This window comes from Rana temporaria, chromosome 2 (genome assembly GCF_905171775.1).
Source record: "Rana temporaria chromosome 2, aRanTem1.1, whole genome shotgun sequence".
Taxonomy (NCBI): Eukaryota; Metazoa; Chordata; class Amphibia; order Anura; family Ranidae; genus Rana; species Rana temporaria.
In genome coordinates, this window is record NC_053490.1 from 72,082,815 (window position 1) to 72,109,579 (window position 26,765).

At 40.5% G+C, this 26,765-nt stretch overlaps 1 protein-coding gene across 5 annotated transcripts in view; it reads left to right on the forward strand.

The window, feature by feature from the left end:
• Window positions 1–24,252, forward strand: part of STOML3 (stomatin like 3) — a 48,666-nt gene extending 24,414 nt beyond the window's left edge. For all 5 annotated transcript variants that reach the window (XM_040340368.1, XM_040340369.1, XM_040340372.1 and 2 more), the window contains 6 exons: window positions 924–1,027; window positions 1,114–1,186; window positions 6,862–6,944; window positions 9,855–10,058; window positions 15,134–15,268; window positions 22,471–24,252. In XM_040340368.1, the coding sequence (XP_040196302.1) occupies window positions 924–1,027; window positions 1,114–1,186; window positions 6,862–6,944; window positions 9,855–10,058; window positions 15,134–15,268; window positions 22,471–22,659 (788 nt within the window). In that variant the 3' untranslated portion in view covers window positions 22,660–24,252. The remainder of the gene's footprint in view (window positions 1–923; window positions 1,028–1,113; window positions 1,187–6,861; window positions 6,945–9,854; window positions 10,059–15,133; window positions 15,269–22,470) is intronic.
• Window positions 24,253–26,765: the final 2,513 nt, after the last annotated feature.

The window sequence follows — 26,765 nt, forward strand, 5'->3', positions numbered from 1 at the left end:
TTGTTTCAAACAATGTTAAAAAAAATTTTTTGTCGTTTTTCAGAACCTGAAAAATGATGTGAAGCCCACACACTATCATTTTAAATGACGTTTTTGAGAAACAAAGTTTTTTCATGCCGAAAAATGATCGTGTGTATGCGGCATAACAATGCTGCACACCTGCAAAAGGATGCAAATTGTTTTGTGCATTGCGGGAACAGATACAATTTTGCACGCATTTCTGCAATGCACAAATGTGAACGTAGCCAAAAATGTGAAGAGTCTGAACTCATATCATGCTTGGTTCAACTAAGTGACTCAATAGGTAATAATTACCTCTCCATGGTCAGGAAAAGTGTATTTTTTTTCTACTTTTACTATCATTTTATATAGATTTGTCTCTGATGATTTATTTAAAGAGAAAGAAAGATGAAGCCACCAACTAGTAGTGATTGGTGACCTCTATGGCCGCGTACACACGGTCGGTCCAAACCGATGAAAACGGACTGAAGGACCTTTTCATCGGTCCATACCGATCGTGTGTGGGCCCCATCGGTCAGTTATCCTTCGGTCAAAAATTTTAGAACTTGCTTTAAAATTGAACCAATGGACGCCTAACCGATAGGTCAAAACCCGCGCATGCTCAGAATCAAGTCGACGCATGCTTGGAAGCATTGAACTTCATTTTCCTGTGCACGTCGTTGTGTTTTACGTCACCGCGTTGGACTCAATCTTTTTTTTAACTGATGGTGTGTAGGCACATCAGACCATCAGTCAGTTTCATCGGTTAACCAATGAGAACGGTCCTTCGGATTGTGTGTACAGGGTCTGATTGTGTGTACATGGCCTAAGAGTTTGGCCCTGGATCATCTGTCATTGTTTATTCATCATGGTCTATAAACTGTGTAAATTGTCCTTAATCAGTGGTATCTTTTGTCCTCCAGATGCCATGAAAGGTGGTATAGGTGTTTGTGGCTGGGTTCTGCTCATCGTATCTGCTTTGTTTATGGTCATTACCTTCCCACTTTCCATCTGGTTCTGTGTTAAGGTAAGATATCGTTTTGTTTTTACATAATAGTAATGGAACACCAAATGTGTACAGAGAGTCACATTTTTGGTTGTGATTTTTTATAGATAATTAAAGAATATGAACGGGCCGTTGTATTTCGCTTGGGTCGTATCACATCAGGAAAACCCAGTGGCCCAGGTAAGGACTATTCTACATTGAAAGTGAAACAGCTGTAAAAACTACCTACAGAATTTTATTAAAGATCACATAATAATAATTATGTGTAAATTGTACACCCCCATGTTCAAAAAAGTTGGGTTGTTGTGTAAAAATCAACATAAAAACAGAATGCAATCATTTGAAAATCTCATATTTTATTCACAATAGAAAATAGAAAACATATCAAATGTTTTAAAATAAGGTAAATGAAAAAAAAAAAGAAATGGCGATTTCTATTAACCTAAAGCATCACCAACCCCTTACAGATGTAATCCTAGTTAGTAGGGTTTCATTGTATAAAACTTCCTATTTGAATTTTTTTTTCCTCGTCAACCCTCCTAACCCAACCAAATACATTTTATTCTTATTCCAGAATGCACTTTCCTCCCACCCTTGGATCCCACCCCTCTTTTTTTTTTTTCTTTCTGTCCTTCAAATACCCTCTTTATTACTTACTGGTTTGGTTTAACCCAATTATTTGAAGTTCATTATCATTTGCTTGATATTTGCAGCCTTCCTTGATGTTAGGCACTGATAGCCCCTAGGCAGGCTATCTATTTGTATATGTTACATCTATCCAACTGTATGTCGCAGCACATTGTTGTATAACAATATGTTTGAAATTTTTTACTATACTGTATGTTTGAAAATCCTATTCTCAATAAATCTTGTTTTGAAAAAAAAAAAATGGCAGCAACACATCTCCAATATAAGGGCAACAAATAGCTTGCAAAGTACACCCCTAATTCCCACAAAATTGCAACAGGGCCATGTTTACCAAGGTGTAGCATCCTCTCCTCTCTTTTAACAACAGTCTGTAAACATCTGAGAACTGAGACCAGTTTCTGGAGTTTAGCGAGACAAATGTTGTCTCATTCTTGTCTAATACAGGATTGTAACTGCTCTGGGTATTCTTTGTTTTTCAATTGGTAAAAGGCCTGGACTACAGGCAGGCCAGTACAGCACCTGGACTCTTTCACTATGAAGCCATGCTGTTGTCAAATATGTAGTATTCAATTTGGCATTATCCTGCTGAAAATATGCAAGGCCTTCCCTGAAAAAGACGTTGTCTGGATGGGAGCATTTGCTGCTCTAAAACCTGCATATACCTTTCTGCATTGATGTTGCCTTTCCAAATGTGCAAGCTACCCATTTCATACACACTAATGCACCCCCATACCATCAGATGCAGGTTTTTAAACTGAGTGCTGATAAAAAGCTGGAAGGTTCCTCTCCTCTTTAGTCTGGAGCCCATGGTTGCCAAAAAGAATGTCAAATTTCAACTTTGCAACAGACAATTTTAAAAGGTACCTTACCTTAGGGAACTCAGTCAAGTAATTGCCAGACCATTGTTCCTAATTTTTACTGACAGTCTACTGACTGGAATGGTACCAGCTGATTTTTAGAAAAGCCAATATTTAAAAACGACCCAAAATACATCCCTGTGAATTATAGACCAGTTATCCTAACATCAATAATATGCAAGCTCTTGGAGGGGATGATAAGGGACTAAATACAAGATTTTAGTAATGAGAACGGTATCATTAGCAGTAATCAGCATGGATTCATGAAGAAGCGTTCTTGCCAAACCAATCTATTAACCTTCTATGAGGAGGTGAGCTGCCATCTAGATAAAGGGAGGGCCGTAGACGTGGTGTATCTGGATTTTGCAAAATCATTTGACACAGTTCCCCATAAATGTTTACTGTACAAAATAAGGTCCGTTGGCATGGACCATAGAGTGAGTACATGGATTGATAACTGGCTACAAGGGCGAGTTCAGAGGGTGGTTATAATAGGGAAATACTCGGAATGGTCAGGGGTTTGAAGTGGTTCTGTGCTGGGACCAATCCTATTTAATGTATTCATAAACAACCTGGAGGATGGGATAAACAGTTCAATCTCTGTATTTACGGACGACACTAAGCTAAGCAGGGCAATAACTCTACGCAGGATGTGGAAACCTTGCAAGAAGATCTGAACAAATTAATGGGGTGGGCAACTACATGGCAAATGAGGTTTAATGTAGAAAAAATGTAAATAATGCATTTGGGTGGCAAAAATATGAATGCAATCTATACACTGGGGGGGGGGGGGGGGACCTCTGGGGGAATCTGGAATGGAAAAGGACCTGGGGGTCCTAGTAGATGATAGGCTCAGCAATGGCATGCAATGCCAAACTGCTGCTAACAAAGCAAAGAGAATATTGGCATGCATTAAAAAGAGGATTAACTCCAGGGATACAGAAATGTTTCTCCCGTTCTACAATACTTTGGTCTGGCCTCACCTGGAGTATGCTGCCAGTTCTGGGCACCAGTCCTCTGGAGGGATGTATTGGAAATGGAGCGAGTACAAAGAAGGGCAACAAAGCTAATAAAGAGTCTGGCGGATATTAGTTATGAAGAAAGGTTGCGAGCACTGAACTTATTCTCCCAGGAGAAGAGACGCTTGAGTGGGGATATGATTTAAATTTACAAATACCATACTGTTGTGACCCCACAATAGGGATAACATGTTTTCCCATAAGGGAGTTTAATAAGACACGTGGCCACTCATTAAAATTAGAAAAAAGAGGTTTAACCTTAAACTACGTAGAGGGTTCTTTACTGTAAGAGCTGCAAGGATGTGGAATTCCCTTCCACAGGCGGTGGTCTCAGCGGGGGACATTGATAGTTAAAAAAACTATTAGATAAGCACCTTAATGACTGCAACATACAGGGATATACAATGTAATACTGACATACAATCACATAGGTTGGACTTGTGTCTTTTTTCAACCTCACCTACTATGTAACTATGTAAAAGAGCTTGGAAACAGAAAAGACAGTAGGGCTTCTTCTTTGCATGATAGTGTTTTTAACTTGCATTTTTGGGTGACACAGCGAACTGTGTTTTTTGGAAGCATTGCTGAGCCCATGCAGTGATATAAAAGTTTTGCAAGGTACAGAAGGAACAAAAAAGGAAAGCAGAATCCTTGTCAAAAAGAACATACTTATTAGGAAAAAACATACATATTATTTCCATTGAATGTCTAACCAAAAGATGGGTTTAGAATGTAAAATTGTAGCTAAGACCAATCCCAAGATCCAGAACTAGCTGAGATGTAGGAAAAAAGTAAAGATGCTGAAGCCGATTAGGGGTATGAAGGGGCCCACACAAAAGTCAAGTGGTATCTTCAAGATCGTAGCGTTGCTGTAGTTCTTGAAAGATGCTTGTTTTTAATGCAGTGCTGTTTGAGGGCCCATAGTTCACGGGCATCCAATATTGCGTTTTCAGCATTGTACCTCACCCACAAAGATTTATCCAGATTCTCTGAACCTTTTGATGGTATTATGTACTGTAAATTATGATATATTTAAAGTCTTTGCAATTTTACGTTGAGAAACATTATTCTGAAATTGTTTGACAATTTTTAGATGCAGCTTTTCACAGATTGGTTAAATCTTTGCCCATCTTTACTTCTGAGACAATTTGACACTCTAAGGCCGCGTACACGCGATCGGTCCATCCGATGAAAATGGTCTGATGGACCGCTTAGATTGGTCCAATCCGATCGTGTGTGGGCCCCATCGGTTAGTTAACCTTCGGTCAAAAAAATAGGAACTTGCTTTAAAATTGAACCGATGGACGCCTAACCGATAGGTCAAAACCAATCGTTAGTATGCAAAAGCATCGGTTAAAAACCCGCGCATGCTCAGAATCAAGTCCACGCATGCTTTCGGCACGTCGTTGTGTTTTACGTCACTGCGTTGTGACACAATTGGCTTCGGACCGTTCTCATCGAAAGGACTGATCGTGTGTACAAGGCCTAAGATGCCCTTTTTATACCCAATCATATTACTGACCTGTAGCCAATTAACCAAATGAATTGCAAAATGTTCTTCCAGCTCTTCTTTGTTACTACCACTTTGCCAGCTTTTTGTTGCCATATACCAACTATTTTGAGACCTGTTGCTGTCATCAATTTAAAAATGACCTTGTTTTTTCTTAAAATGGTAAATTTTCTCAAGTTAAACATTTGATATTTTAATATTGTCAATAAAATATGGGTTTATAAGATTTGCAAATCATTGCATTATGTTTTTATGTAGATTTTAAATAGCATTCAAACTTTAAATGTTTAAAAAGTAAAAATAAATAAATAATTCCAGGCATTTTCCTATCCTTAGCTACAACAGTTTACATATTTAGGTCAGGCTATGTCAACATTATATATTTTATATGATTACTGATTTGAACCTTTCTGTTTACAATTGCAATTATGTATTAAAATCTAGGTACATGTCACTGGCCTAAACAAAATAAACAGAAAATATTGCAAATATCTAACAGTAAAACAGCATCTCCTGTCTTTACTGTTTCTGAGTTCCTGGAAAAAGGGACACCTCTTGGTTGAACCCTAGATAGCAAATGCACTGTAAAAATATAAATACTATATTTTTTTAACCACTTGCTTACTGGGCACATATACCCCCTTCCTGCCCAGGCGAAATTTCAGCTTTCAGCACTGTCACGCTTTGAATGACAATTGCGCGGTCGTGCAACGTGGCTCCCAAACAAAATGTACGTCCTTTTTTTCCCATAAATAGAGCTTTCTTTTGGTGGTATTTGATCATCTCTGCGTGTTTTTATTTTTTGCGCTATAAACAAAAAAAGAGCGACAATTTTGAAAAAAAAAAAAACACAATATTTTTTACTTTTTGCTATAATAAATATCCCATGTCCTATGGGATGAAACGCACATTGGGCGAAACCTACGCAAGCGACACTGCCACGCTTCTTTGGAGTTGGAACCTTCTGCTGTACAGCTTGAAATTGTGACTTTTTATGCGCTAAACCTTTTTTAACATAGAAAGTCAGCCTTACTTATTTGAACAAATGGGTGTGAACCGAATGCTACCGGTGGAAGTATTTATAATGCGGCAATCAGTCTCTGTAGTGGGGTAATTTCAGTCTGGTAAGTTTTTATTACAATGGTAATGGCTCATGTGGTGACTATATTAATGGAGTAGCACAATCTCTGCACAATATCAGTAAGGTTTTCCTCAAGACATACTCTGGATTTAAACTATTTCATACACTTATATTTACCTTTGATAGTTTCCATTTTGATATGGACTTTTGATTTTTTTAGCAATTTATTTTTACAATGTTAGCGCGGCAACATATATGATATGTATGTTTATTTAGTTTGTCTTACTATTGGTTGCCATCAGCTGTGTTTATTGTCACTAGTTACACCAGCATGTTTTCTATTTGTGTTGGTTATGTTTTAGTAATAAACGTTTAATACATGGCAAAGGATTACCAGTGCTGTGGGTTAGCTAAAGAGGAATTAGCTGTATGTTTTATGGCTCTCTCTGTCTTTCCGAAACTTGAGCCATACAGTAGGGAATGAGTGATCTCATTATATGTGTAAATTCCAGCTTTAGCTACAAAACCTCTACACAAAAGATGTTTAATAGGCTTTAGAAATGTATGGGTACATATGTAGCAAGGAGCCTAAAGCTTCATATGTTGGCTCAAAAAAGCAATGCAAAATACAAATATTCAACAATTAAATATCTACCTGATTCATAAAAAAAGTTATGTTTTTATAGTCCTGGGATAATATGAAATGTACATTTTACTGATAACCTTCTTTTGATATACAGGACTGATGTTCATTCTGCCCTGCACTGATACTTTCATTAAGGTGGATTTGAGGGTGATATCATTTGCAATCCCACCACAAGAAGTAGGTGCATTAATTGCCTTCAATGTATAAACATATTCCATGTCATCATAAATAAAATATGTTACAGATCTGTAGAAGATAGTTATATTCCCGGTGAGCTGGCCTGGTTGAGAGTGTCTATGGGCTGCTGTGACTTCCTACAGGCTACTTTATCGCAGTACTAATAATAATTGCCGCTCTAAAATCGCAATCAACCCATCTCTGTGGTATAGGTGCAGGACGATATTGCTCATCAGTGCTCCCCACATGAAATGAAAAAAAAGTTGCTCACACTCCAATGACATCAGCCTTCGCAAAGCTTTATTACTCTAGTATTAGATCACAGGAGAGTCCACCAAGATCAATCTTCACTCTGACATGTTTCATCTAAGACCTAATCATAGAATACTATGATCTGGGTGGACTCTGCTGGGTAGTCCTGGAATAATAAAGCTTTGTGAAGGCTGAAGTCATTGGAGAGAAGCCAACTTGTTCGTTGTTACTTCATCAACGTTATAAACATACACTACAGCCTGGACATAGTCTGCACTTAATATTCCCCAGTTTTTAATAGCTGTATCCTATTATTATATGTATGGAATATAATGATTTCCTAGTATGTTTAAAGTAAAGAAAAAAAATTAGCTTGGACAAAGTAGGGAAGAGTTCAGACCCCTGTTATTTTTGTCTTTATTGTCTGTTACCTATTGGAGAGAATTCAGATCACTTCTTGTTGTGTGATCATTTACCTATGTGGGCCAAAAAAAAAGAGAAAAGGTGAACTAACATACTACACCCTCCCCACTTCCGGGTCCCTGCTGCATAGATGATTGGCGTTCACTGCCCACTCTGCCTGTGCAGTGGTCCAGGAATTTGAAAGCCCTTCCTTCCTTATGGATCTCAGGAGAGATAAGAGCGATTCCAATTAAGAGTGGTCACCTGCCAGTGCTGACCAATCAGAATCACTCTGAAAGAAATTGCAGAAGACTGTAGCTTTCAAGTCTCTAGAATGCTGCACCGGCTGCATGGGAAGTGAAATCTGATCATCTACAGAGATCAGTGCAAGAGGGTGAGGTGTGTGTAGAATGTTCACCTTTTCATTTTTTGTGAAAAGGCAAACTTACACTTTAAGGCCTCGTACACACGGACGGACTGTCCGCTGAAAAAGGTCCACTGGACCGTTTTCAGCAGACATGTCTGCCCGGAGATTTCTGTCTGATGGTTGTACACACCATCAGACAGAAATCCGCGCGTACACGATACGCGGTGACGTGGCCGCGCCGTCGCCGCGCCGATTATGCGGCAACGTGCGCGGCCCTGAAAGGTCAATGCTTCCACGCATGCGTCGAATCACTTCGACGCATGCGAGGGATGGCGGCCGAGCGGACATGTACGGTGAGTCTGTACAGACGACCGAACATGTCCGACGGACAGGTTTCCAGCGGACATGTTTCTTAGCATGCTGAGAAATTTTTGTCCGCTGGAAAACGGTCGCCTGGACAAATGTCCGCTGGAAACCTGTCCGGTCGGCCGTACACACGACCGAACATGTCTGCTGAAACTGGTCCGCGGACCAGTTTCAGCAGACATGTTCGGTCGTGCGTACGGGGCCTAACACAAAAAAGTACTTTCTACTACTGCTCTAAGCCTTCTCCTGTTTCCTTTTTTTTTGCAGCTGTGATCTGATTTCCTGTTAGAGGGTGGCTGAGTTCCTTCTCCATGATTCTACTGTATGTAGGAAAACAGCTACACTCTCCTGCTTACTTCTGGGATAAACAATGGAATTAGTAGTGTGCATAGAGTGGAGCACATGACTGCAACTAATGCTGCTTGTTCTGAACAATCGAAAGTGAGAAGGGAAAAGATAGGCTCAGGAGCTCATGGAGGATGTTACAAGGAGGCAGAAAAACACAGGAAGAAACAATTTCATGAAAAATAGATTACAGGGTCATTAAAGTGGTTGTAAACCGCTGGGTGCCTTTTTTTTTCTGACCTGCAAGGTAAACTCATAATGTGCTAGTGTGCATCGCATCTTAGCACATTATGTGAAACATACCTGAAAACAAAGCCTTCCATCGATACGATGTCATCCCTGGAGGCTGCTTCCATCTTCACTCATCTTCCTCCTGGGTCCACGGACTCTGGCCTTGTGACTGGCCAGAGCTGCGCGACATCACTCTCTCGCATGCACGGGGGAGCCGCCATTTATGGCACAGGACTTTAAGGGAACATCCTGGTTGGCTGTTCCTTCAGAGTGCATGCACCAATTATGTCATCGGCTGCAAATATAGTACATATCTCCTAAATGGTGCACGCTTAGGAGATATTTGCAGTACCTATAGGTAAGCCTTTTTTTATAGGCTTACCTATAGGTACAAGTAAAATATTGACGTTTACAACAACTTTAAGTAGTGGGTGTGTATGGATTATTTTTTGGAGAATAATGCTGCGTACACACGATCGGTCCATCTGATGAAAACGGTCTGATGGACCGTTTTCATCAGACGAACCGATCGTGTGTGGCCCCCATCGTTTTTTTTATCCATCGGTGAAAAAACTAGGAACTTGTTTTAAAATTATCTGATGGTTAAAAAAACGATAGAAAAAAACGATCGTCTGTGGGCACGTCCATCGGTTAAAAATCCATGCATGCTCAGAATCAAGTCGACGCATGCTCGGAAGCATTGAACTTCATTTTTCTCAACACGTCTTTGTGTTTTTCGTCACCGCGTTCTGACACGATAGTTTTTTTAACTGATGGTGTGTAGGCAAGACTGATGAAAGTCAGCTTCATCGGATTTCTGATGAAAAAATCCATCAGACTGTTTTCATCGGATGAACCGATCGTGTGTACAGGGCATAAGGATATTGTCTAGTGTCCCTTTAATTGCTATTTTTAGCAAAATTTGAATTGCTTCTTTTTTCTTTCAGATCCTTACTAAAGATTCCGTCACAACAACAGTGGATGGCGTTGTATATTATAAGATTTACAATGCGATAAAATCTGTGGCCAATGTTCACAATGTTCATCTAGCTACTGCCCAGCTGTCCCAAACCACTCTGAGGAACATTCTAGGGACACAGACCCTCGCCAGCATCTTGTCAAACCGAGAGGATATCGCCCACAATATTCAGGTAGGATTCTGCCCTCCTAATGACGAACCGTTTTTAGTTTTTTTTAAGTTTCTTTTTTTTATGGGAAAGGGTACGAATGTCTATGAAGTTTGTCCCCATTGTGAAGATTTCTTGTTACTGTACCAGAGACTCAAAAATATGCGAGTAGGAATCTCCCCACTGGGCCCAGAGAAACACCAATTTTACCAGTTGTCACCAGTACAGATGACACTGGAAGATACCCCCCTCTACTTTTTTTCCAGTGAAAACAGTAACATTTTGGGTTTCTCCTCACTTCACGTCCTAGTGACTACAAATAATTGCAACAAAACTCCCTAGCATGGACTGGGACAGTGGTATGGATCTGATATAAGTTCTAGTCCTCTATGCAAAACTAAAAAGTAGGTTATAGATGGAGTTCTACTTTCGGCGTTTACAAGACTAAAACATTTTTTTTTGCTAGAAAATTACTTAAAACCCCCAAACATTATATATATATATATATTTTCTAATACCCTAGAGAATAAAATGGAGGTCATTGCAATACTTTTTCTCACACCGTATTTGAGCAGCGGTCTTACAAGCGCACTTTTTTTGGAAAAATGTAACTTTTTTGAATAAAAAAATAAGACAACAGTAAAGTTAGCCCAATTATTTTATATATTGTGAAAGATAATGTTACGCCGAGTAAAATGATACCCAACATGTCACGCTTCAAAATTGCGCCCGCTCGTGGAATGGCGTCAAACTTTTACCCTTAAAAATCTCCATAGGCGATGTATAAAAAATTCTATAGGTTGCATCTTTTGAGCTACAGAGAAGGTCTAGGGCTACAATTATTGCTCTCGCTCTAAGGATCGCGGTGATACCTCACATGTGTGGTTTGAACACTGTTTTCATATGCGGGCGCTACTCACGTATACATTCGCCTCGCACGCGAGCTCGTTGGGACAGGGCGCTTTAAACATCCCTTGTAATAGAAAAAAGCATGACAGGTCCTCTTAAATATGAGATCTGGGGTCAAAAAGACCTCAGATCTAATATTTAGACTTAAATACAAAAAAAATAAAAAAAATTACATTTCGAAAATATTGCTTTAACCTGCCTGGCGGTATTCCCGAGACTGACTCGGGGTTAGATTTTCCTGCTGCGAGCGGTAACCCCGAGTCAGACTTTGGCTTGCCTCGCTAGATCCACAGGCATGGTTTACTTACCTTGTAACTGGATCCAGCGATGCCACCGCGCTGTGTGAGCGAGCGGGACCTCGCTCGATTCACACAGTGCCTCTGTGTGACGCCGATCTCCGTTCCCTGCGACGTTACGACGCACGGGGACGGAGAACGGCGCCAAATTCATAAAAAGTAAACAAACACTTTACATACAGTATACTGTAATCTTATAGATTACAGTACTGTATGTAAAAAAAACACACCCCCCTTGTCCCTAGTGGTCTGTCCTGTGTCATGCATGTCATTTTATATAATAAAAACCTTTCTTTCTCCCTGCAAACTGTAGATTGTCCATAGCAACCAAAAGTGTCCCTTTATGTCAAAAATGGTTTTAGATCAGCTAAAAAACAGCGATAATAAATTATAATCACTTGCAGAATTGTGCGATAGAGATTTGTGGGGAAATTCGTCATAAAAAAAAAAAAAAAATGACAGCAACAATTCTGCAACTGAGCACATTTAAGTGATTTTGATTTGATTACATTATTGAATAATTTTTATTATAATTATATTATTATTTGTTATAATTATTTATAATTATTTATTATATTATAATTTATAATTTTGTTTTTAAAAAAATGTCATACCCGGGATGCCTATTAGAATCTTGTTTGGTCAGATTTAAGTGAGTTATTTCTAAAAATTACAGGCCTACAGTATAAAACGCCAAATTTCCTTGCAAATAATGGTACCGCTTTCAGCATGTTTTTTCTGAAAGAATCATACCGCCAGGGAGGTTAAGAAGCATGGGTGGAAGTGATGTTTTAACGTCACTTCCGCCCTGCTATGCTATGGGGACGGGTGGGGGCCATCTTGCCCTCACTCATGTCCCAGCTGAGAAGAGGAAAGGACCCGATCACCTCTGCCGCTACCGACGGCTCCGGTTAGCGGCTCCCTTTACTGATTAGATACATTTTGACATTATTCTGAAGTGTGTCAGTTTACAATTTTATTTAATAGTATAGTGAAAATTCAGGATAAGGCCGGCCATACACAGTTTGACTCATTAATGGGCAGGCTGAATGTAACAAGTTGATTGATCAACTTGGGTACAACCAGCCTGCTGGATTCCCTTGCGATTAACGATAGCAGCTGCTATAGCTGCTAGCAATTATTACTCTCCTGCCCCCACCAGATGGTTGATGGGGGAATAAAGAAAATTAGAAATTAACTCAGTGTATGGCCGGCCTAATGGTGGAACGTAACCTCGCTTTGCAAGAACATTGTGAGAAAACGATGGTGTGTAGGCAACTTCGTCTTTGAAAATTGAAGTTTCTAAAACGTAATTTTTTACTTCACAGAAAGTGTCGTTTTTTTTCATCACATAAAGTGATGGTGTGTACGCGGCATAAGTGTCACTTTACTGAAAAGTTATTTCTATAGACTAGACAAAGGCACAATGAGGCTTCCAATTCTGGTGTTTACATCTGTTGTATTCAGAAGTGGTATCAAAACTGCTGCTTTTACACTGCTGTTCATTCCCTCAGCAACAACAGAAAAAAATACAAAAGTTAACAGTGATTTTCTTTTTCTGCTCTTGTGATACACATGACCTTTCTATTTGTACTAGTGACCGCTATCAATAAAAATTAAGGAAAATCCCAAATTTAGGTGGTCATCTTATCAGGAGTAGAGAGGAAATCTTCCAATGGAGACACTAGTTCTGGTGATCCTGGAGACAACCAGGGTTTTACTTCACTTTTGAATATTATCTTTTCCTGTTGTGGCTATGATACAGGAAGTGAAGGGAAATCTACTCAATGGCACATAAATGGCAAAACATCTAAGGCCGGGTACAGACGAGCAAACATGTACGATGAAAACGGTCCGTCGGACCGTTTTCACCGTACATGTCTGCCCGGGGATTTCTGTATGGTGGCTGTACTTACCATCATACAGAAATCTGCGCGTAAACAATACGCGGGGCGTGTCCGCGCTGTCGCCGCGACGATGACGCGGCGACGTGGGCGGCCCTGCCAGTTCAATGCTTCCACGCATGCGTCGAAGTCATTCGACGCATGCGAGGGATGGCGGGCGCTCGGACATGTACGGTAGGTCTGTACAGACGACCGAACATGTCCGAGCAGGATTTCAGCGGGCTGTTTTAAAACAAGTCCAGAAATATTTGCCTGCTGGAAAAAGGCCCGGCGGGCAAATGTTTGCTGGAATCCTGCCCGCTCGGGCCTACACACGACCGAACATGTCTGCTGAAACTGGTCCGCGGACCAGTTTCAGCAGACATGTTCGGTCGTGTGTACGGCCCATAACGGGTATTATAACTAGCATTGCAATGATACAGATAATAAGCATTTGCATGAGTACTTGTGAAAATGCTCCGATACTAAATCCAATACCTTTGAGTCTGCAGACTGTAAGACATATATGCGAATTGGCTGCGTTTTAAACTGCACCTCCAATTCGCATGATGTGAAACTGAAGCCTTTTCAATGGAGACGGTTCACACATGTATGATTTTGAGCATGGCCCATTGTCATACACTTTGACAATTTTTTGCGGAATTGCACTCAAACCGCCAAACAAAGTTGCACCAGAGGGAACTGAATCAAAATCAGACCGCACGTAAGTGAACCCTCTTGTGTAAAAAAATAAATGCATCCAAGGTATTGGTACTCGTACTCGGTCTTAAAATACTGGTATTGGTCCATTCTTAGTTATAATCCTCCCTTACCCTATCCAATGCATACATCGCAACACAGGAGCCAAGAGCTTTGCTCTTTGGCTATCCTCGTGATCATTGGTGCACTGCATGGGCCCACTCACTATTAGATCTCAGTATGCCTGGACCTCCTGTATATTTGAACATCATCAATACTTGGTTAGATACCAGCATATATATACACTACGCTATTCCCTTAAAGGGCCAGGCCCCTCTTTGGCTGTGCGTGACCACGTCTGGGCTGGACTCCCTGGTTTCCGAGGATCCATCCGCCTGACATGTCTATGTTGTCCACATATGCAAAAATTCCTCTGGGATAAGTAATTTTATATTTTTGCCCATACATAAACCCTGAAGAAGGAATTAGACACATGTGCTTTGAATAAACCCAGCCATTATTTTCCACCCCTTCTGTACTGACTCACCTGTCAACATTTGGGTGTGAAACAATGTATTCTGGCAACTTATATTACATGTCAGTTCTATTGTTTTTAAATATATTTCTGTAAATTCTGTATATTTTCAATTTTGTTTATGAATACATAATAAATAATTTTTACTTTTATACATACTCCTTTGTCAATTCCATATCATTGTCCTATCATTCCATACTATCCCAGGGGCATTCTTTTTAAAATTTTCAGATTTATTTGGGATGCGACCAGGACTATTGGAATTGCATATCCTCTGGTGAGCTTCACAGCTATCCTTCTTTATACTAGTCCTTCAAGTTCAGGCAATAGAAAACAAAGCAATTCAATAGACCCATAAACATCCATATACACAATCCTATACCCACAGTTGATCCAGAGGAAGGCAATAAAAAATAAAAAAAATAAAGCATGATCCGATTTGCTCCAGTGAGGAATGACAAAAACATTAGCACTGATTCGAAGCCTGCTAGCAGCTTGTTTAAGTGACAGTCGACACCATTTTAAAATCCTAAGCCAAGGCAAACAAAAATAAAATAAATATTCCTTTAGGATTGAATGAAAAGATGATAGAGAGCTACAACAAAAATTATGGAAAGCCCTTGCTTACATTATCTGCCATTTACTGGTATGTACTGTATATATATTCTGTGTAGCCTTTATTTACGGTACATTTATACGTATTTTTTGGTAATAGTCTTTTAACTGGAAAAAAGATACTGTGCAGCAATATGGACTAAACCATTCTATACCTTCTAGTCAATTCTGGATAATGCCACCCATGAATGGGGGGTGAATGTGGAACGGGTAGAAATGAGGGACGTTCGTCTACCAGTGCAGATGCAGAGGGCCATGGCGGCTGAGGCTGAAGCTGTTCGAGAGGCCAGAGCTAAGGTAATGATTATCGGATATTAGACAAAAAGCACACCGTTGTAAAATGTGTAGCATGGGATAGTAACATTACAATTAATATACTGGGCTGGCATTTGTAAGTTACATTGTATCCATGACAAATAAGACTGCTTCTAAGGCAGCCCTGGTTCACATTGATGCTACTCTGAAATCGTGCCACGTCACGTGAAGAAGCGCGACTTCAAAGTAACAGGTCAGCGCGATTTCAGGTGCTACTTGGCTGAAATCTGTGCCACTTTATGCACAAATGTCTTTGCAAGTCGCACCTGAAATCGCAGAAAATTGTGCAGGAACCGTTTTTTCAAATCGGCACCGCAAAGTCGAAGTCGCACCGATTTGAATGGTTCCATTGTCAACAATAGGGTGCGACTTGTCATGCGATTTGGAACTGTCAAATCACACGACAAGTTGCCCCAGTGTGAACGGGGGCTAAGTCCTCAACTGCATGTCTTATATGCATTTAAGTAGCTTGAGATTAACCCACAGTTGGCAATTTTCAAATTTTTAGTGCATGGATTCCTATGTGTTAAAAATGAGGCAGTTGTTAAAAAAACAAAAAGAAAAAAAATGTATTGCATTAAAGTAAGCAATTATAATCCTAGTGGTTATGCACTAACTGATGGTGCCATCTTATCCCTAGGACAAAATGTTTCACCAGCATTATTACCAACACTGAAAACCAAACCCTGAATTATAGGCAAATGTAAAATGCACAAATTATTCACTAATACCAATTTAATATTATTTTTTTTAAATAGTATCAGGTGATGCTGTTTAAAATAAAAAATAAAAAAGAGGTAAGTGTTTAGGAATTTGAGTTTGTAGGGCAGGTGTTCTTTACCTTATTACAGAGAATGCATTAGGTAAAAAAATGTTTACACCCATTTTCTAACCACTTCAGCCCCGGACCATTTGGCTACCCAAAGACCAGAGCACTTTTTGCGATTCGGCACTGCGTCACTTTAACTGACAATTTCACGATCGTGCGACATAACTCCCAAACAAAATGTATGTCCTTTTCTTCCCAACAAATAGAGCTTTCTTTTGGTGGTATTTGATTACCTCTATGGCGTTTAATTTTTGCGCTATAAACAAAAAAAGAGCGACAGTTTTGAAAATTTTTTTTTTTTTTTTTACTTTTTGCTATAATAAATATCCCCCAAAAAATATATATAACATTATACAATAAGCGTTTATTGATTGGTTTGTGCAGAAGTTATAGCGTCTACAAAATAGGGGATAGTTTTATGGCATTTTTATTAATATTTTTTTTTTTTACTAGTAATGGTGCCGATCAGCGATTTTTATCGTGACTGCGACATTATGGCGGACACATCGGACAATTTTGTCATCATTTTGGGACCATTGTCATTTATACAGCGATCAGTGCTATAAAAATGCATTGATTACTGTATAAATGACACTGGCGGTGAAGGGGTTAACCAGTAGGGGGCGCTGAAGGGGTTAAGTGTGTCCTATGGATGTGTTCTAACTGTAGGAGGATGGGCTACGTGTGACACGACACTGATCACCGCTCCCGATCACAGCGAGCAGTGATCACTGTCCTTGTCACTAGGCAGAACAGGGAAATACTTGTTTACATCAGTATTTCCCCGTTCTTCCTCTCAGTGAGATGATCGCGGGACTCCTGACGGACATCGAGTCCGCGGGACCCGCAGTCACACTCACAAAGCTCGCGGCGCGCGCGTGCCCCACAATGCCACATCTTAAAGGCCTATATGCCCAGCCAAACCATTGTGCCGACATATATATATATTCGTGCACTGGTCGGCAAGTGGTTAAATCAGATTTTATTTAAAGTGTAAGTAAACCCACCTATCATTTTCAACCAAGGAAGCTGCCATCTTGGCCTATGTTTAATCTTCAACTGCCATAGAGCTGCACATGTGATCAATTATGACACCAGCCATTGGAAGGTTTGACAGTTTGGTTGAGAGCACAACCAATGTGACATTTAGCAATCCCGGCATGCCGGAAATGTAACTGCTTTTTGAAACTGTTAAATCAATGGGTTTACTTCCGCTTTAAATACGTTTTTCGGTATTTCTGAAAACAAAGAGACAAACGGCTGCAAAAATGCATACCTCAAAAGACTCCAGCGCTACAATTGCCTCTAAATAGTCCAAATGAAAAATACAAATAAAAGTTTAATATTTTCATCTATCAGTTAGCAGCTGGCCAGCAGTGACTTGTTCCTTGATCAAATATCACTAAATTAAGTGCAGCTCTGCTGTGAATAAAGATAGTGGGCTTTATTCACTAAGCCCAGGTTCACACTGGGTACGATTTGGTACGATTTGAGATGCGATTTCACATGTCAAATCGCATCTCAAATCGGCGGCATTTTCCGGCAACTGTCGGCAATTGTCAGCAATGGCACTGTCCTAATCGGTGCGATGCCGCATCTGTGGCGCTGCACCGATTTCAAAAAGTAGTTCCTGTTTCGGGCCGCGATTTACATTGAACCCTGCACAGATGTCTCTTAAATCGCAGCCGAAATCGCGGCAAAACCGCGGCAAAATCGCAGCCGTGAAATCGCGGTAAAATCGCAATTTTACCGCGATTTCGCGGCTGCGATTTTGCTGCGGTTTTGCCGCGATTTCGGCTGCGATTTAAGAGACATCTGTGCAGGGTTTTCAATTTTGAATTTGCAGCAGTGTGAACCTAGCCTAAAACTGGAAAGTGCAAAATCTGCTGCAGCTGTACTTCGTAGCCAATCAGCTTCTAAATTCAGCTTGCTCAATTAAGCTTTGACAAAAAAAAAAACCTGGATTGGTTTCTATGCACAGCTTCTCCAGATTTTTGCACTCTCCAGTTTTAGTAAATCAACCCCAGTGTATATAAACCGTTAAATAAAACTTCCCCAGCATGGGTGCAAATGATCTCACTAGTGTGTTCCAACAAAAAAAGTTTTGATTTTCAACCTTTATATAAATAACCATTTGGTATATAATGGCATTTCCGATACTGAAGTGCCTGTCTGTAAATAGGACCAAGAGAAATGTAAAGGAGGAGCTGGAGTAGTCAATTCACTGCCAGCCAGCCAGATGTTGCAGCTAAGCAGCTGTAAAATAGATCCAAGCAATTGGGGCTGCCAGACCACGTGAAATTTTGGGGTAACGTAAAAACCCCAGTTTAGTTCTAATGGGCCGTACACACGACCGAACATGTCTGCTGAAACTGGTCCGCGGACCAGTTTCAGCAGACATGTTCGGTCGTGTGTAGGCCCGAGCGGACAGGATTCCAGCATACATTTGCCCGCCGGGCCTTTTTCCAGCGGGCAAATATTTCTGGACTTGTTTTAAAACAGCTCGCTGAAATCCTGCCCGCTCGGACATGTTCCTCGCATGTGTCGAATGACTTCGACGCATGCGTGGAAGCATTGAACTGGCAGGGCCGCCCACGTCGCCGCGTCATCGCCGCGGTGACGGCACGGACACGCCCCGCGTATTGTTTACGCGCAGATTTCGGTATGATGGTGAGTACAGCCACCATACAGAAATCCCCGGGCATACATGTACGGTGAAAACGGTCCGGCGGACCGGTTTCATCGTACATGTATGCTCGTCTGTACGCGGCCTAAGGGTTTTTGTCTTCCAAGTTAGGTCTCAAAAGATGGCATTCATTTTAATAAATTGTTTCAATGGGGTTGGGGGAATTGTGTATAAAACTATAGAAGCTGCAGCGTCCATATCATGTTTAACAGGTTGGTTTGGCTCAATAGAGATAAGGGCAATTTTCAGCAGGTTTTACTTTGAGCTTGGAATCAAGTCAACAACGGGAGATTATTTTGTGGAGCATAATCCAAAGGGGAGCAGGTGATAGTAATTCCAAGATATTTCAAGGAAATAACTACTTTTAACTGTCCCAAAATGGGAGGTAGCGGTGAGGGGAAAGGGTTAAGAGCAGGGCCGGGACAATGGGTGGGCAGAAGGGGAAGCTGCCCTTGGGGAAACATGTATTGAAGGGACGGGAGTGCCGCAAGTTCCTTCTACTATAAGACTGACAGTAGTAGTGACAGCGGCATCACTGTCAGCCCAGCGCTAGAAGTGGCAAGGAGAGGAAAAGAGAGCCGGGAGGAGGTGCGCGCTGTTCTCTCTCTCCACTCCTCCTCATAAGCTTGCACATAATGAAGGGAGGAGGCACAATTTAGCATCTTTGCCCTGGACACTGGATGATCTTGCCCGGCACTGGTCAAGAGGCAGCAGTATAGACTTCTTCCAATGAAGGCAGAAAAATGCAGTGTTGCATATGATATAAAAGGCGCAAAGCTAAACAAATGCCCAAACTCATTGTTGATTGAAATTACAAATAAAAGCAATCGATAGGTATTAATAAATAATTAATAATAAAAATAAAAAAATTAATTTGCCTGAGCATGCATATGTAAGACACACTTAGGGAGAGCATGCGATTGTCTGTGGGGTGGGTTAAATACATCATCTTCCTACACATTTGGAACACAGTTATTCATCTGATTATATCACTTTTGTATGTACTTTTTTATGAACTTTTACACTTTATAGTTCGAATTTTACTATTATTCTAGCGCCTTCTGAAATCTACTAATATTATTTTGATTTTTTTGACATGACAAATGTATGGGTATTGAAGAGGAACAAGAGTGTCATCTGCATATAACACAATTTTCTCTTTTTGTGTGTCCTAAAACCACTTTAGGTTGCTGCGGTGGTCTTTTCTCTATATTCACTATGGTTTTAAAGGCTAAATTCACCTTTGCTCACCTTTTTATTTCCCCCCCTAAATTCTAGCTTCCCTATGTACCAATAGAGCAATAATGTACTTATTTTGCAAAAATAAAACAGCTTTCCATTTATTCTACACATGCATACCTCACTCTCTTCATGGATGTTGAAAAACACTACTTCTGCCTTACTTCCTGGTCAGACTTTAGGTCATGACACAGGAAGGAGTTGACCAGCTGATCTCATTAGTACACCCCCTGCATCATTCACCCTCAGCTGTTCAACTCCTTCCTGTGTCATGACCTAAAGTCTGTCCAGGAAGTAAGGCAGAAGTAATTGAGAAGTGTGTTAAGCAACTATGAAGAGAGTGAGGTAACCGTGTGTAGAATTAATGGAAAGCTGTTTTATTTTTGCAAAAGAAGTACATTAATGATATATTGGTACATAGGGAAGCTGGAATTTAGAAGAAAATAAAAGTGAACAAAGGTGAACTTGGCCTTTAAATATTTAATATGTTGTCCTCGAGTCTATATTGCTTTTTAAAAATATAGCCCAATAAAAATGTATTTTTTATTTTTTATTCAGTCAAGCGAGTACAGGTTAAGTAGCACAGGGGAAGCTGAGTGACACTACTTGCCCCCTGTAAAACCATGCCTTAGGCTGGTCATGTATGTACTTGCATAATTATTTTTATCTATCCAGCAGGCTGAATAAAACAGATTCCTTTATCCTCACAATACAACATGGAAGGATAAATCCCACCCCCCCCCCTTGTTGCGCCATTGTATTCTGACAACCACTGGTGGCAGCTGTCAGTATACCAGAACAGTGTTGTTTGGCCAACACTTTTTTTGCTGGGCTCGTTTGATTAAAATTTGGTGAAAGGGGGCAACAGGGCCACCAACGAAGCAAATTTTGACTGGTTCTTTAGGAACCAGCAAAATCTCCACAGTGACCGGCTTTAGGGGCTGCCCTGCTTATTAGCACCAGACAGGTGTAGGCTCTTAGGCTGAAAGGGGCCCATTATATAGTCTGCAGCCTATGTAGAGGGAGTGAAAGGGGGCCTAGGAAGCAGACTGGCAGGCAGAGCGGGGACACTGAAGCATTTGAATTGTCATACTGATTCTTCTAATATTTTTCATTAAAAATAGAAAGAGGGGTGAGGGGCAGTGCACTTTGGCACAATTTACTATGGTTATCAAAGTACTAAGGAACTTTGTTTCGGCAAAGATCTGTATATAAATAGCAGCACATTGGTGTAGTGGATAGCACTTTCACCTAGCAACAAAAAAGGGTCATTGGTTTGAATCCCGACCACGACACCATCTACCTGGAGTTTGCATGTTCTCCCTGTGCCTGCGTCACGTGGGTTTCCTCTGGATACTCCGGTTTCCTCCCAAACTCTAAAGACAAGCTGGTAGGGTAAATTGGCCCTAGTATATGTATGAATGTGTGCTAGGGACCTAAGGTTGTAAGCTCCTTGGGGGTAGGGACTGATGTGAATGTACAGGCCTGGATTCACATAGAGTCGCGTATCTTTGTGCAGGCGTAACGTATCCTATTTACGTTACGCCTCTGCAACTTTTACAGGCAAGTGCCGTATTCTCAAACGAAAGTCGCGGCGGCATAGCATAAATAGGCTGGCGTAAGCCCGCCTAATTCAAATGTGGTAGATGTGGCCGTGTGTTATGTAAATTTTATGTGACCCCATGTAAATGACGCTTTTTACGAACAGCGCATGCGCCGTCCGTGAAAGTATCCCAGTGCGCATGCTCCAAATTAACCCACAAGAAGCCAATGCTTTTGACGTGAACGTAAATGACACCCAGCCCTATTCACGAACGACTTACGCAAACAACGTAAAATTTTCAAAATTCGACGCGGGAACGATTGTCCATACTTAACATTGGTACGCCTCATGTACGCCTCATATAGCAGGGGTAACTTTACGCCGGGAAAAGCCTAATGTAGACGGCGTATCTGTACTGAGTCGGCCAGGTGTATGTTTGTGAATTTGGGTATCTAGCTGATTTACATACTTCTAGGCGTAAATCAGCGTACACGCCCCTAGCGGCCAGCGTAAATATAGAGTTAAGATACGACGGCGTAAGAGACTTACGCCGGTCGGATCTAATACAAATCTATGCGTAACTGATTCTAAGAATCAGGCGCATAGATACGACGGCTCGGATTCAGAGTTACAACGGAGATACGGAGATACGCCGGCGTAACTCGTTTGAGAATCCGGGCCTCTATGTATATGTAAAGTGCTGTGTAAATTGACGGCGCTATATAAGTACCTGAAATAAATAAATACATAAATATAAATTCCTACTGTTTTACCTCTCCAATATGAATAAAGCATAACTCCTACTTCATGCAATTGTGACTCATGCTTAAATATAACCTGTATATTATAAAGTATGTATTTTTCATATGCCTCCTTTGACTTTATAGGTAGTAGCAGCAGAAGGGGAGATGAATGCCTCTCGGGCTCTGAAGGAAGCTTCAATAGTGATCTGTGAATCTCCGGCAGCTCTACAACTGCGCTACCTCCAAACTTTAGCCACGATCGCTACCGAGAACAATTCCACCATTATATTCCCAATCCCCATTGACATGCTGCAAGGCCTGTCTAGGAAATGACCAGGTTTAGACCCAACTGTGGATTTAAGCACATTGTAAATCGAATGCTTGGCCAATAATACAGGGGTTGTTAAATAGTCCCAGAAATAACGTTTGTATATATAGTGTAAAGATATTGTGAAAATGTTTTATGGCTCTTGTTTAAATATTTAAATTGAGTTTACACATGTAAATAGGCTGGATTTGCTTTTTTAATGCTCTCCGCATACTCCAAGTCAATAACCACATTTACTATATAAACAAATTTGGTCTGATCCAGTAATAGTGGACTAGATGCTGACCCATTATAGCAAATTTTTCTCATAGTTGGGTAGGTTTTTGCCAAACACTGGCAACATACAGTCAGATTTTCCCCAAAAATATTGCATTCATCTAGTATGATGGACTACCCAAACAATCTACTAAAAGGGCAAGGAAAACATTTTTCTGAAGGACTCTATACCCTTTTTGTCTCTCCCCCATGTGCTAATTTACCCCTCTCCCTTTTCCTCCAAGATCTTTACTTACCTAGTCCTGTTGGCATGTCTGGCCGTGTCCAGTCGTAATCTATACCTTGGCCCGTCATTCCTCTTTTTCCTGTGACGTGACATCTGAGAGCCCCCTCTGTATGGGCCCTTTATTAACCAAAATGTAGACAAGTTGAATATCTTACCAGTCTGCTATCCATCAATGTCCCTGAGACACTGGCGGGACCATTTCTGCATCCAAGTCTTAGGCTTAGCTCATGACATTATGAGTTACTTATTAAACATCTGGATTGCATTAACAGTTATTTAAGCTCCGCAGACTTTTTACATGTGATGCAAGACTTTTCCATCCAGCAGTATTTGGCAGGTTGCCTAATTTTAAAGTCTATCCCTAAAGATGAGGGCTTTTAAGACCCCTAAAACTAATTGGCATGTTTTGTGGACACTTGAACCATAACAAGGATGCAATTTCAAAATAATTGACTTGTGACTCGATACTATCAAATTAGATTATTATTTGATTTAGAAAGGTGAATAATTCAAAATACTGCATATGAACTGCTGTGCATGCTGATTGGCTATAGCAGCGGGTCCCAGCATTCTATAATGGTCGGTCCCTACATTCCTATGAGCCATTAGAAGATAGGCAAATATATCCCGTCCATCATTCTCAGGAAAATACCTATCCATCGATGTAAAATTTGCTCATAGGTACTTTTAGATGATTCATAGACGAATAGTGTAGCTAATCAATAATCTCAGTTTCACTGCATTTATTGATTACATTTAAGGCCAATTCACACCAGAACGCGGTGCAGGAAACCTGCATTCTTTGTGCTTTTACCACACTGCATTCAAAAAAGAACTGCGATCTGCAGTGGACGTCAATCAATGACACCCCAAACGCAGGTTGACATATATTTTCTTAAAGGGTTATAAAAGATTTAAAAATCATTATTATTTTTTTTTTAATATATACTATGATTTAGAAAATAAATGTACTAACAAAACAAATGTCCATATGTACAAACCTTAAGCATAATTTCTAATTATAAATCTGCTGCTAATGAAGCATATTCATGATTTAGGTCTTTAATGAAATAAACATGACATTTTTAATAGCAAACTTTGATGCCCATCTTTTCTGCTTTTAACATATCAACTTCACAGACAATGGGGTTGATTTTACTAAAACTAGATAGTACAAAATCTGGTGCAGCTCTGCATAGAAACCAGTCAGCTTCCAGGTTAGAATCTGATTGGCACCATGCAGAGCTGCACCTGATTTTGCACTCTCTAGTTTTAGTAAATCTATCTAAATGTGTTTACTTTCTGCCTAATATATTTCACCAATTTTCAGATGCCATTGTAACAAGAAAAAATAATGTTACAGGTACTCATCGCTTAACGACCAGGTTCCGTTCCAGCGACCAGGTTGTTAAACGAATTGGTCGTTAAACGAGGAGCGACAAGTAATCAATATTTTAAGCATTATTAACTATTGTACTGTACTGTATTCTAAAAAAAAGGTCTAAACACAACGCTCCAACGCAATAACTTTGTTTTAATTTGCATTAGTACAGAACACAAAAATATAAACAAAAATACTGTGCTGTATAGGATTCAATGATGTACAGTGCCCAAAAAGTAAACGAATACAGTAGACATTAATATCTAGATTCAGATAGAGTTAGGTCGGCGTATCAGTAGATATGCCGATCTAACACTGAATCTGCACCGACCTAGGTTTAAGTGTATTCTCAAACAGAGATACACTTAAACCTATCTAAGATACGACGGCTTGCGCCGTCCTATCTTAGGGTGCAATATTTTGGCTGGCCGCTAGGTGGCGCTTCCATTGGGGTCGGCGTAGAACATGTAAATCACTAGATACACCTATTCACGAATGTACGCCCGGTCGACGCAGTACAGATACGCCGTTTACGTAACGCTTTATCAGGCCTAAAGTTATTCCAACAAATAGTTGGAATAGTAATGTTAAAGTATGGCCGCCGTTCCCGCTTTGAAATTCGAAAATTTTACGTTGTTTGCGTAAGTCGTCATCATTGGAGTTACCAGCAGAGTAATCAGTGTCATCATTGGAGTTACCAGCAGAGTCATCAGTGTCATTATTGGAGTTACCAGCAGGGTCATCAGTGTCATCATAGGAGTTACCAGCAGGGTCATCAGTGTCATCATTGGAGTTACCAGCAGGGTCATCAGTGTCATCATTGGAGTTACCAGCAGGGTCATCAGTGTCATCATTGGAGTTACCAGCAGAGTTGACAGTGTCATCATTGGAGTTACCAGCAGGGTCGACAGTGTCATCATTGGAGTTACCAGCAGGGTCGACAGTGTCATCATTGGAGTTACCAGCAGGGTCACCTGGAGTTGTAGATGAGGGAGACATTTTTTTTTTTTTAGGACGCTGGAGAGCTAAACCACCCTATGGTTTTTGGTATCTCTGTAAGAACTTCACTGCTACTGGGACCATTATAAAAGGATCTCCTATTTTTGTATTTTATATGATGTAGAATGCAAATTGAGTATGGACACTCCAAGGTGGGCAAGCGCACCCACAACTCCAAGATGAGAGGGAACATAAACAAAAATGGCAGCTGGGCGGTCAGTGGTGTGCTTTGAGTGCACCGACTTGTAAGTATACCTCTGAAAGTTTGAACTGATGAGGTTAATATTTCAATAGGCCTTGCAAAAAGATCTGAACAAATTAATGGGGTGGGCAACTACATGGGGTTCAATGTGGAAAAATGTAAAATAATGCACTTGGGTGGCAAAAATACGATTGCAATCTATACACTGGGGGGGGGGGGACCTCTGGGGGAATCTAGGATGGAAAAGGACCTGGGGTCCTAATAGAAGGCTCAGAAATGGCATGCAATGCCAAGCTGCTGCTAACAAAGCAAACAGAATATTGGCATGCATTAAAAAGGGGATTAACTCAAGAGAAAAAACAATTCTTCTACTCTACAAGACTCTGGTTCGGCCACACCTAGAGTATGCTGTCCAGTTCTGGGCACCAGTCATCAGGAAGGATGTACTGGAAATGGAAAGAGTACAAAGAAGAACAACAAAGCTAATAAAGGGTCAGGAGGATATTAGTTATGAGGAAAGGTTACGAGCACTGAACTTATTCTCTCTGGAGACAAGAAGCTTGAGAGGGCATATGATTTCAATTTACACCCGCAATAGGGATACAACTTTTTAGTGGAAGCGAGTTTAACAAGACACGTGGCCACTCATTAAAATTAGAAGAAAAGAGGTTTAACCTTAAATTACGTAGAGGGTTCTTTACTGTAAGAGTGCCAAGGATGTGGAATTCCCTTTCACAGGCGGTGGTATCAGCGGGGAGCATTGATGGTTTCAAGAAACTATTAGGTAAGCACCTGAATGACCACAACATACAGGTATATACAAGGTAATACTGACATATAATCACACACATAGATTGGACTTGATGGACTTGTGCCTTTTTTCAACCTCACCTACTATGTAACTATGTAATAGTCTTTAAAAAATCTCCTGTTATTCTCCATTAACCTTGTCTAAGACCATGCAACATTGCTCTTGCTTGATTCAAAATGACCCTTATAGGACAGACTGAGCCTGGTCTAATCCCTC